Source organism: Gobio gobio (assembly GCF_949357685.1).
Source record: "Gobio gobio genome assembly, chromosome: 18".
In the NCBI taxonomy this organism is placed as follows: Eukaryota; Metazoa; Chordata; class Actinopteri; order Cypriniformes; family Gobionidae; genus Gobio; species Gobio gobio.
Genome location: NC_137111.1, coordinates 29,614,407 through 29,626,032, shown reverse-complemented (window position 1 = coordinate 29,626,032; position 11,626 = coordinate 29,614,407). Strand labels below are relative to the sequence as shown.

The 11,626-nt window shown below is 38.6% G+C and overlaps 2 protein-coding genes across 2 annotated transcripts; one reads left to right on the top strand and one right to left on the bottom strand.

The window, feature by feature from the left end:
* Positions 1–2,566: 2,566 nt before the first annotated feature.
* Positions 2,567–5,413, bottom strand: ccdc85a (coiled-coil domain containing 85A). The gene is made up of 2 exons (XM_079842608.1): positions 5,029–5,413; positions 2,567–4,263 (listed from the first exon to the last, which is right to left on the bottom strand). Exons 1-2 carry the CDS (start codon positions 5,266–5,268, stop codon positions 3,268–3,270), a joined length of 1,236 nt encoding a protein of 411 aa, XP_079698734.1. The 5' UTR covers positions 5,269–5,413; the 3' UTR covers positions 2,567–3,267.
* A 2,681-nt stretch (positions 5,414–8,094) lies between these two features.
* soul2 (heme-binding protein soul2) lies at positions 8,095–9,234 on the top strand. Its single transcript, XM_079842617.1, has 4 exons — positions 8,095–8,232; positions 8,326–8,452; positions 8,546–8,714; positions 8,802–9,234. The coding sequence occupies exons 1-4, from the start codon at positions 8,098–8,100 to the stop codon at positions 8,974–8,976; spliced, it is 606 nt and encodes a 201-aa protein (XP_079698743.1). The 5' UTR covers positions 8,095–8,097; the 3' UTR covers positions 8,977–9,234.
* The last annotated feature ends 2,392 nt before the right edge of the window (positions 9,235–11,626 follow it).

Genomic DNA, 11,626 nt, shown 5'->3' with positions numbered 1-11,626 from the left:
GTTTCGTAGAAGAATGAAAGCCACACAGGTTCTGAATGTCATCAGTAGAGTAAATTATGACAGACTTTTCATTTTTGGATGAACTCTGCATTAAAACCTTGTTTGTAAATTTCTCTGAAATTAAAGTAACTTCTGTAATCCAAGTACGTTTTTAAAAAGGCAGTTATGGTTCTTGTGAGATTTTATTATTTGTTAAGTAACTGTCAAAGTGCTGTAGCTGCACTGCCTTTACGTGTTAAGTGTTAAAACCTGAATACTTTGCTTGAAGTTCTAAGTTTCCAATTTTGGGGCATTTAAAAGCAAATAATTTCACAGAACACCCAAAGTTTCTCTCTTTAAACTCTTAAATCAGACTGCTTGCAGCTGTTATGTTACTGGTGTAAGTTTATAATCTCAAGTAATCAAAAAATCATTAGAAATTGACCTAAGGGAGATAACATAAAAGCAGTAATAACTGCTTTTATCCCAACTATTGACAGATACAAACTCGTTTGCATATAAAGAGTTTCCTTCGTAAATCTAAAAACAGAATGGCAGTGTTTTATGTAGCTCTGGGTTTCAGCTGCACCAGGAGAAATAAAATATGCTTTTTAAACATTCAGAAAACTCTTTTGAATTAGATTTGTTCTGTAATTCACTGAATATGATGGTGCCAACATGTGACCTACACCAGAACCTCTCTGAATGTATAGATATGGACCACCTCATGTCAACTATAGAGAGGCTGGTTCAGTCAAAGCCAAAAACATCAGAGTTACTGTTGACTGCAGGACACACCCCAGCAAGGGAGGAGAAAAAGAGAAATCTGACCGTCAAAACCTTCTTAAGGGATAATCCAGGCTGGCTTGCCACGGCCAACAGGGATAAACTGTAATTCCCTGCTCAAAATGTGAGCATGTGGTTTTGGTAAAGGACACAGTTACATGAAGTGTAAATTATGGTGGTAGTTTTTTTCCCTTCTCATTAACCAAATCATTTTTAAAATGTGTATTTATGACTAATTAGACACACTGGGGATTGTGAGTCTCTACTGAAACGCAAGTTCTAAAGGATCTGGAACAGTGAGCAAAACTAAGGATATGCACCAACCCAGAGCATCAGTGGAAAATTTTAATTGGATCTGTATTAAACAGAGTTTTGTTCTGAAGAAATAATGAAAGAACACAAGAACAGCAACTGAGGGAACGAGAAAGAGAGAGAATACAATAGCTTTTTCTCTCTCTTATAGCTGGTGGTGTCAAAAGAGGTAAATCAGCAGCAGGATGGATCTCAGTACCGGCTGTCTGGTACCAAGCTTGTATATAAGGCCTTTGTGCACTCAGAGAGGAAACAAACCACAGGAAATAAGGTCAATGTAGCTTCTAAATCAACCATCCATCTGCCAGGCAGGATACTTGAATAATTCTATTGGCAAGCTTTTGTACAATCTATAAATCAAAATGTCACATTCCGAACCATCCTTTATGAGAATAGCAGTGCCGTTTCTAGTTTGAGATCCTCAGAGCATCCATTTAGGTCAGTGAACTCAGGTGTTAATTAGCAGCTGTTATTTTCCTATTAAATGCAGAGCAAGGTAAACAGCAAACAGCTTCAGGTAGTGTCCCATGGCCTTGGCAAGCTGCAAAGCTCAGCACATTTCTCCTCCAAGAAATCATTAGCAGAATGTAGTTGGAGAGAATGCTACATATCAGGAAGAGAGTCTGATATTACTCCCTTTTGTTCTGCACACATTCACATGGTTTGTCCTCCCATAATGTACACTGCAGTTTCTGTGATATGTCAGCATCTGCACACAAAGCTATTAACAATCTATTTAAAGCAAATCCGTGATCAATTTATAATTCACACCATGAGGGTTCCTACCATTTTTTTCTTTGTATTGCAGTAATGTAGTAATTCTGCAATAACTTACATTATTATAAGGTAGCTCAAACAGAAAAGCATGATGCTAACAGCACCAAAGCCATGGGTTCGATTCTCAAGGACTGCATGAACTGATCAAATTGGGGGGGATAAAAATATCTGCCAAATGCATATTTTTTCTGTAAAACAGACTTCACTGTTCACATGCTGCATACAAATTTCGAATTTTCAGAACTCGAAACTAAATCCCACAGAAACTAAGACCAACATCACCAAGTTAATGCCACAAAAATGAACAAGAGTGACAAGAGCCAGCTAAGATCTGTACCAGCAGCTTGTGGTGTGTGTGTGTGTGTGTGTGTGTGTGTGTGTGTGTGTGTGTGTGTGTGTGTGTGTGTGTGTGTGTGTGTGTGTGTGTGTGTGTGTGTGTGTGTGTGTGTGTGTGTGTGTGTGTGTGTGTGTGTGTGTGTGTGTGTGTGTGTGTGTGTGTGTGTGTCTGTCTGTCTGTCTGTCGGAGTTTAAATTGTATTCTGGGTGAGTAATGTGTACATATGTATATGTTTGTGTGTTTAATTCAAGAAAAATTGTGGGTTTCAGCATTCATCTTAAACACCAGGGTGGGCATCATTCGGAATTGAATTGAGAATGCATTTAAAATCCCAATTCAAATCCTGAATTTGAATTAAGATTGCAAACAGGACGCAGAATTGCATTTTGAATTGCAAGAAAGTAGAATGAAAGCAAATTGAAACTAAAATTATTTCTAAAATAATTTATTGCATATGGAAAAGCAAAGTTTAGAAAAAAAATAAAATAAAAAATATTTTAAAAGATAGAAGGACTCATGGGAAAATAAGGAAAAAAGGTAAATAAAAAGAATGGGGCTTTCCTCAACACTGCTCCTTCTGCTGACTCATACACTTTGCCACTCCACTCACCTGCATGCATATGGCAAATACAATGGTGTCCACTCCTGGTCCTGCTGGGCAGCACTGTCTTCTGGCTTTTGTTGGGCCTCTGAGTATTTTGGTCTTTGATTGATTGATTACAGTGTTCCCTCAGCTGGGTTCCAGAGCATAAAAAATGGCTTCGGAAGCACAGGTACAGAGGCTGATTGATAAAGCCTGTTAAAATCATGGCCTAAGAGGACCAAGACTGGACACCACCGACCTTTACCAGAGATGAGATGTTCTGCTCTAGCCAGACACTAAAGCCCCTGCTCTATCTGGCCATTGCCTTTTCTGAACTGAGCAAAGTAAAACTAGACTAAATGCAGATCATGGTTGGCTGAATGGGATGTTTTAGTGCCTGGCTGGGAATTGGGGATTTTCTGGCTCAAGAATGAAGGATGACTATCCCCTCTGCATGTGCACTCAAATGGGACTCCATATCTCTTTGTGGGTGCTACAGCAGGCTCCAGTCGGACCCACCGTTCATACCGCTATAGATGTTCCGGTGATGAGGGGACATCTCCTCTACGCCCGGCCGCTTTTGTGCCACCTCTCGGCCGGGGCTGCCAAACTTGCTGTGCTGATGCCTTAACAACTCTGGGCTCCCAGATATGACACGTCCCTTCTGCAGGTGTTCCGGTGTCCCTGATAGAATCTGTTTGGGCTCTGGACTCCCACACATACTACTCAAGCTAGCCCTGTGCTTCTGGAAAAGGTCCGGACTGCCAGGGGGTTGAGAGGACACCAGCAAGTGTTTCGAGAACTGCTCTGGACTGCCTCTCGACAGGCTCTTGCCAAGTTTCTCTGGACTGAGACCCCGTAAGCCCTTATGATCAGGACTGGAGAAGGACCCACAGCGAGACCGGCACACTTGGGGATAGGTGTGCGCTGCATACTCCTGGCTGGTGCTATGTCTGCGGCTTGCATGCTCAGGACCCGGAGCCTCCTCCCCTGAGCCTGGCTTATGTAGGTGGTCAGGACTGCCTCCAACCGGGCCACCCAACAGCTGCTGCTTATGTGTGAGATGGTCAGGGCTGTCGGTGCTGCCCGCGCTGGAGGTACTGCTCCCGTCACCCACATCCCTTAGTAGGCCAGGCCCAGGGCCACTGGCGTGAGACAGGCTGCTCTGACTATCGATTGAATTCCTGCAGCCGGCTGGTCCCCCGGTACCTGCTGTCCTGCCAGTAACTCCAGAGCCCTTCTCCTCATCCAGCATAAGGCACAGCTCTCTCAGTTCAAGGTTCTCCCTCACTACTTCCTCCTGCCTCTGCTCCAGCTCTTTCAGCTTCTGCAGGTACAGCGTCACCTCCTTACGCATGATCCCTGCGCTGTAGCGGCCCAATCGCTGCCACTCCCTCGAGACCTTCTTCCCTTTCTGCCGGTCATCATCCAGAAAGCAGCAGAGGTCCCGCAGCTCCTGGTTGTCCTCTTGAAGCTTTTGATTCACCTCCTGAAAAAAAAAAAAAAATCTATGACTCAACACTGATGTCTAAGCAATGCAAAAATTGACTGAGGAAAGTTCAGTTAAACAACACTGGCATCAATATATATATATATATATATATATATATATATATATATATATATATATATATATATATATATATATATATATATATATATATATATATATATACACACATATATAAACACACACACCCACACCCATATATATATATATATATATATATATATATATATATATATATATATATATATATATATATATATATTGTGAATGAAGCTGCCAATTTGGGTCTACTTTACAATAAATCTGTCTACAATAAATTCCTACTTGATTATGCTTTTTTAGATTGTTTGTTTATTGCATACTATAGAAAATTTTGTAGCATAATGTTCTATAAGAACATCACAAGAGACAATTTACCTTAATGCCCATCACAGAGAATGCATGTGAGAGGAGCTAAATCTTAGAAGAAAAGACTATTTAAAAAACTGTTTAAAGCTGCACAATAAAAGCTGAAAGGCCATGTGTAAACGTGTAAAATCGGACATGTAAAGGCCACGTGACGCTTTTTAAAAAAGAATTGTTTTTACAAAACAATTAAGTTAAAATAAATAATTAATTGAAATAAAACGATCTATTTGATTCATTGGTACCAAACGATGTGATATGTAGCTATCATCAAACATGACCAGAATTCGCCGTTCCATTTCGCCTAAACCCTGTAACCTGAACCCAGGCTCGCCTTACCTTTAGCCCTCGTATCTCGTTGAGGTGCTGCTGAAGCCTGCGGTTCACCTCTCGGATGAGATTGCTGTGGTCCACTATAACGCTCATTTTCTCAGTCTCGGATCTGCGCAGCCGGCGAACCAGCTCCTCCTTGCTCCATTTCAGAAGCTCCTCATCCGTAAGTTTGGAGAGATCCTCAGATGGACCTTCTGCGCTCTTGGATATGCTCGACTGCAGCTGAGGCTGGGTGGGCTTTTCCATTCTCCCGAGCAACTTATTGAAGTGCTAGGCTATAAAACAATTCACCGACAAGCAGGTCAAATCCTTCGTTGATACTTTTCCGCGAATTCCCCCTTGTTAGGATCGAATTTTTGTGACTACCATTTTAAGGATAACTGTTCTGCCCATGCTGTCCCCTCTGAAAATAGGGATGCAGCCCTAGAGTACCGGCGAATACCTCTCCCCTTTATGCACTTGCTGTACGGGTGGACCCTCTGTCTCTATGTCAGAGACTCTGTCTGTTTCCATCTGTCCATCAGCATCCTGTCCAGCTCAGTGCGGTGCTGAACCCGTGTCTGCTGTCCGCGCGCATGAGGAAGGCGCACGGCTGGTCGCTTCTGTGCTCAGGGTGCGTGACAGCAGCCTCTCAAATTGCTCGACGGCTGAGTTGTGATTTTCTCTCTCTCCCTCTCTCTCTCTTTCTGTTCCGTTACACGCCCCCTTCTTCTCTGAGACAACGAATTTTTTGTTATTGGGCGGCACCTGGTGGTGATAATTCACGTCTACATCAAGTTTATCATTTGAAGTTATGGTTTAGATCTGCAAATTTAGCATAATAATAATATATTTAAAATACATATCAAACTGGAAGGATGGTCCTAAAGGCTCACTATCTATCTATCTATCTATCTATCTATCTATCTATCTATCTATCTATCTATCTATCTATCTATCTATCTATCTATCTATCTATCTATCTATCTATCTATCTATCTATCTATCTATCTATCTATCTATCTATCTATCTATCTATCTATCTATCTATCTATCTATCTATCTATCTATCTATCTATCTATTAATTAATTATACCCCCGGTTTCACAGACAATGCTTAAGCTAATCCTAGACTAAAATGCATGTTTGAGCTGTTTTAACTGAAAGAATCTTGCACTGACAAATCTTAAAATATGTCAGTGGCATTGTTTTGTCTAAAGATGCACACCAGTAATGTTTTTTTCTTGGGCACGTTTATAAAAATTACTTAAATGTCCTAATTGAACTAAGGCCTAATCCTGGCTTAGTCTAAGCCCTGTCTGTGAAACCGGGCCATGGAGTTATAATAATTATTATTGTTATTATTATTATTCTTAATAGTCATTAGAAGTCATTTTTGATTACTGTAAAATACATATCAAAATGGAGAGGTTGATAAGAAGACAATTAATTAATTAATTAACTAATTATTAATTAATTAATTAATGCAATAATTCAATTTGAATCTAGTGCACACTGCACATTGGAACTGGTTTGTGTTCACAAGCATGAAAAAAAAACACTGAGAGCACTTTGGGATGAACAGTTTGGATGACATGGATATACGAAGATCTGTATAGGTGTGTGTGTCACAACACTGAGGTCAGTTTACAAAACACTGTTTAGGAAAATGACAAATCTTAAAATATGTCAGTGGCATTGTTTTGTCTAAAGATGCACACCAGTAATGTTTTTTTCTTGGGCACGTTTATAAAAATTACTTAAATGTCCTAATTGAACTAAGGCCTAATCCTGGCTTAGTCTAAGCCCTGTCTGTGAAACCGGGCCATGGAGTTATAATAATTATTATTGTTATTATTATTATTCTTAATAGTCATTAGAAGTCATTTTTGATTACTGTAAAATACATATCAAAATGGAGAGGTTGATAAGAAGACAATTAATTAATTAATTAACTAATTATTAATTAATTAATTAATGCAATAATTCAATTTGAATCTAGTGCACACTGCACATTGGAACTGGTTTGTGTTCACAAGCATGAAAAAAAAACACTGAGAGCACTTTGGGATGAACAGTTTGGATGACATGGATATACGAAGATCTGTATAGGTGTGTGTGTCACAACACTGAGGTCAGTTTACAAAACACTGTTTAGGAAAATGACTTGCTTTAGGTTTTGTCTAAGATGTGGGTCAGAGGACAGGCTTACATCTCAAATTGTTCAGATGAATTGGTTTTGGAAGGGGAGGTGTCTATACCGCACAAAAACTTTTATACCCTGGTTAATAAATTGCACATTTTGAGCATCTACTTCATCTAACGGTGAAAATGAAAGGGATTTAGACATCTCATCTGAGTCGCAGCCACGATTTAAATGTCATTAAAGCTTATTATTAACAACCTTAAGCTGATACATTTATGGAGGGATATGTGGTCTTGAGTGTGCTTAGCTATTTCCATTATGATTCTGCTTTTGTTTTATGATTAGTGCTGGAAGAACTCTGCATGGATCACGTTCAAGTGAATTAAGGCTCAAACCGGTTAAGCACCTGTTCATCCTACCAGTTTTATTTTGAATTAAAGAGGCAAATTATTTATGAGGAAACGTTCCACTTTTTTCCTTCATTTAAATAACTGGTGATTCCAGCTGACACTATTAAGCAAGCCATAACTTTGCCAGTTTAGTCAATTGAATAATTACTCATCACTACTCATTTAATTGACACTTTTATTTAAAGCAATTTACAGTACACGTATTACTGGAGTTACTAATGATAAAGTGCCTTGCTCAAGGACACGGTGCTGATAGTTTGAAAACACGAATGCAAGTCATTATTCATTTAATCTGTCATTGTGCTTTATAATGCTTGTCTGGTGCATTTATATCCTTTCTAAATGCATGGTAAATATTTACTGTTCTAGTTGTTTTTCATGGAAGAAAGAAGTGGAGCAGGTTAATTGTTTCCTCGTTGTCATACTATATGGTAGTTTAGCGTGAGGGGAGGGAGAATTCATGAAATGTTGAGGGGTGTGTCTGACACAAGATCACAGTACACAAACAACCTGACACAATATTTGGCATCTTGCAGTGCAATGGCGAGGACTCTACCTTCAGCTCTGTGTCTCCTGGTTGGACTTATATGTTTCTCATATACAGAATGTTGGGAAGCCCCCTGGTTTTGTCATGGGCATGAGTGTCCCATGTACACTCTGGTAAATGAATATCAGGTAGGCCTATGACTTTTTTTTTTTAAATTTAGTTTGGAATTTTTCAAATTTGGTTTCTTATGTAAAACAGTTGCATCATTGTGTTAATAAAAGGGATTTGAGGAACGCAACTACAACACGAGCTCCTGGATTACCACTGATATTGTGAGTACCAGCCAGAGTGATATAAAGGATGGATTTTGGAGACTGTATTATTTCAATCAAGGGGAAAACAGTGAGAGTAAGTAAGCTTCACCAAACTCATGGTTTTGTTGGAGAAAAATAAGCCATTGTTAATTCACTCATCTTATTTGACTGTAATTTTATTTCTCAGAGAAGGAGATTGCTATGACCAGGCCTGTGCTGCTGTCAGTGAAGGAAGCTGATGGACTGGGGGAGAGACAAGTGTCCATTTCCGTCTTTCAATCTGACTCGGACATCCCTGAACCCATCGATGCAACCATCAGAAAAACCGTTGTACCAAGCTGTACTGTCTATGTCAGGTTAGTCATTTCAGAAACGAATGACAGTCAAAAACTGTTCATTTATCATTTATCATTTAAACATTCTCTCTTTGCTGGGCATTGCAGGTCGTTTAGTGGTCTGGCTTCTGATGAAGATGCCCTAGAGAATGTGCAGCAGCTTAAAGAAGACCTCAATGCTGCAGGAAAGGAGTTTATTGAAAACAGGTTTGATGCAGCTGGCTATGACGCACCTTGGAACTTGATCAACAGGCACAATGAAGTTTGGGTTCGTGCACCCTGAGGACTTACACATCCAGATAGTTCTGTTTATCATTCCTATACAGTGCAGCCACTTTTTACTTCCAGTCTGTTCACGCTTTTCTTATGAAACATAGGTAATATAGTGTTTCAGTCTTAATCATTAATGTTTTATATTGTGCAATATAAGTGTAAGCACTTTGGAGTTGTTTGATGGTATGTGAGGACTATCTTCTACATCTGTAGGTTCACACTGAAAATGGTTTAAAAATGATTTAAAAATAAAACTTTTGACATATTCAAAACATTTGTTCTTTTTTATTATATTTATGCAAGACATTCTTTTTTTTCTTCAAATTAATTCACCTACTTGGTTTAAAATAAGTGCATTTCAATATGCAGAAGATAAATATTAACCTAGAAAAGACAGAAAACAGAAAAACAACAAAGTGAAAGCTTCTAAAATACAAGAGAAACAGGTTTAGGAATGATCAGAATGAGGATAATGCAATTTTAGGAAATCAGGTTTCTCATCAGCTTTTGTTCATGTTATAAGAAACTCCGCCCACTTAGACCGGTCTAACTGGTGATCCATAACTTCCTTTAGGCTGTTAATGAAACTATATTTGGTTAAAACAATGAGATGTTCAGTGATGGACACTAAAGAAATGTAAAGTTGTGTGTGTGAATCTTCCAGCTTGTGAGTTGTGAAACTATACATTCAAATTCGAAACTTGTAAAAAAGCATGCAACTTCTGACAACATTTGTCTTTTGCAGCCTTGTGCTTAAGTGACCTCCTATAGCTAGTAAAAGAGTTGTTTTGTGTCCATAGTGATCTGGGATTCTTAGGACTACACCATTGTGTTTGTGTGATTGCTTGTTGATGGGGTTTCCCTCATGTGTATAATAGTGTACTTGCTGAAAGGAAAACTGGGTCAGCCCACCTGAGACTTTTTGTCACGGTGACTGATCTGGAGTCAGTTTAATTAGTCACATCTTCTCTAGCAGAGCGGGGAAATGTGATGAGGCTGCATTTTCCCACCTCTGCAGTTCCACACCGCAGTTCTTCCTCAAAATGGGCCAGCAACCTCACCTGAGAGAGGGCAAACTTTGTAATTTTGTCTCTCTGAAAACGTACTCTCTCTAGGGTTAAATACCATACAGTCATTAGCATACCAACATTAAAAGTCAGTGAGCATACCTTACATGAAACCTGTCATTATAAGCAACTTACAAAACACAAAGAAAGACGACTTATATTTTCATCACATAGAAACATTGCCCATGTGTGATGAAATACAGACCACTGAAAGCAAATATATACACTTAAGTGTATTTTTATCAAGCCATTTTAACTTTTATTCATTCACAGGATATGAATTTTTGATATCAACAATTCAATTTTCACCAGATAAAATGCTAATTCTTGATATCAACAATTCAATTTCAACTAGTAAAAAATCTAATTCTTGATATCAGTTTTTGATTTTCACTAGTGAAAAGTTACCATAGGATGCCATCAAATTCAATTGTTGATATCAGGAATTGATTTCTTGATATAAACAATTGAATTGTGAATAATTTCAGATAACTTAAATGGCTTTCTTACTACCATCACATTCATGATATAAAAAATTAACATTGTCACTAGTGGCAATTGAATTATTGATATCAAAAATAACATGTTTTACTTGTAACAATTGTTAATATCAAGAATAGACATTTGCACTATAGTAACCACGTAATTATTGATATCAAAAATAAAGGTTTTTACTAATAAGAATTGTATTTGTGATATGTGAAAATCGGAATTTCAACTAGTAAGATATCAATTCATTTTAACTAGTGAAAATTGAATTGTTGATATCAAGAATTAGTATTTTAACTAGTGAAATTTGAATTCAAGAATTCATATCCTGGGAATGATTCAAAGTAAAAACGGCTTGCCATAACTCGAGTCCTGTATTTATTAGCTAAGTTGATATTATTGTACACTAGGTGGCAGCACGGATCTTGTGATCTTTCTCTACCTCTCAATCAGTATAGCACTCCACATCCCATATGGCATGAAATTAGTCTACTCAATTTGTGCGTGTCCAGTTTTCATAAACATTTCCTCACCCATCTGCATTAGCGCTAAATATGCTGTTGTATCTAGAAGAAGTTTGAGCTAGAAGAACGTGTGGGCAGTTCCTCACTAATGTCAGAACAAAACCCACTACCCAGCATGCCTCAGCTCTCACCATGGGAAGCTGGACTCTCAATGCCCCTCAACACACATTCACTCAGTTTCCATGGTTACATTTCTATAGCAAGAAGTCAGCCATGTTTGTCAAAAAAACATAATTATGCTTCAATGAAGTCAGATCTGTAATAACCCTAGATGTGTTTTTATGAGTCATAGAGAACTTGACGTGACTACTTACTTATATGGTATTTTCATCAGCAGGCCTCAGGACTGTTTTGTTCTGCAGTCCATTGAACACTGGAGCTTATTCAGGTGTTAGATTGTATGCTCGGAAATCAGTGCATAGCCTACTCGTCGAGCGTGGAGGATGGGAGATGTTCGGCCGTTCACAAGAAATAAGAGACTGTGTAGTTATGATATCTTGGAAACAGCCTAATTACCTCATTTATCGGCACATTTGAATTCATATTTAATTCGGTCTGGGCTTGTATGTGCCACTTGTAT

Bases quoted from the DNA above. Each gene is read 5' to 3' on its own strand.
- ccdc85a (XM_079842608.1), bottom strand. From the start codon at position 5,268: ATGGAAAAGCCCACCCAGCCTCAGCTGCAGTCGAGCATATCCAAGAGC. The intron at 4,264-5,028 runs GTAAGGCGAGCC...TTTTTTTTTCAG, and splicing joins ACGAGATACGAGGGCTAAAG to GAGGTGAATCAAAAGCTTCA.
- soul2 (XM_079842617.1), top strand. From the start codon at position 8,098: ATGGCGAGGACTCTACCTTCAGCTCTGTGTCTCCTGGTTGGACTTATA. The intron at 8,233-8,325 runs GTAGGCCTATGA...TGTTAATAAAAG, and splicing joins CTCTGGTAAATGAATATCAG to GGATTTGAGGAACGCAACTA. The intron at 8,453-8,545 runs GTAAGTAAGCTT...TTTATTTCTCAG, and splicing joins TCAAGGGGAAAACAGTGAGA to AGAAGGAGATTGCTATGACC.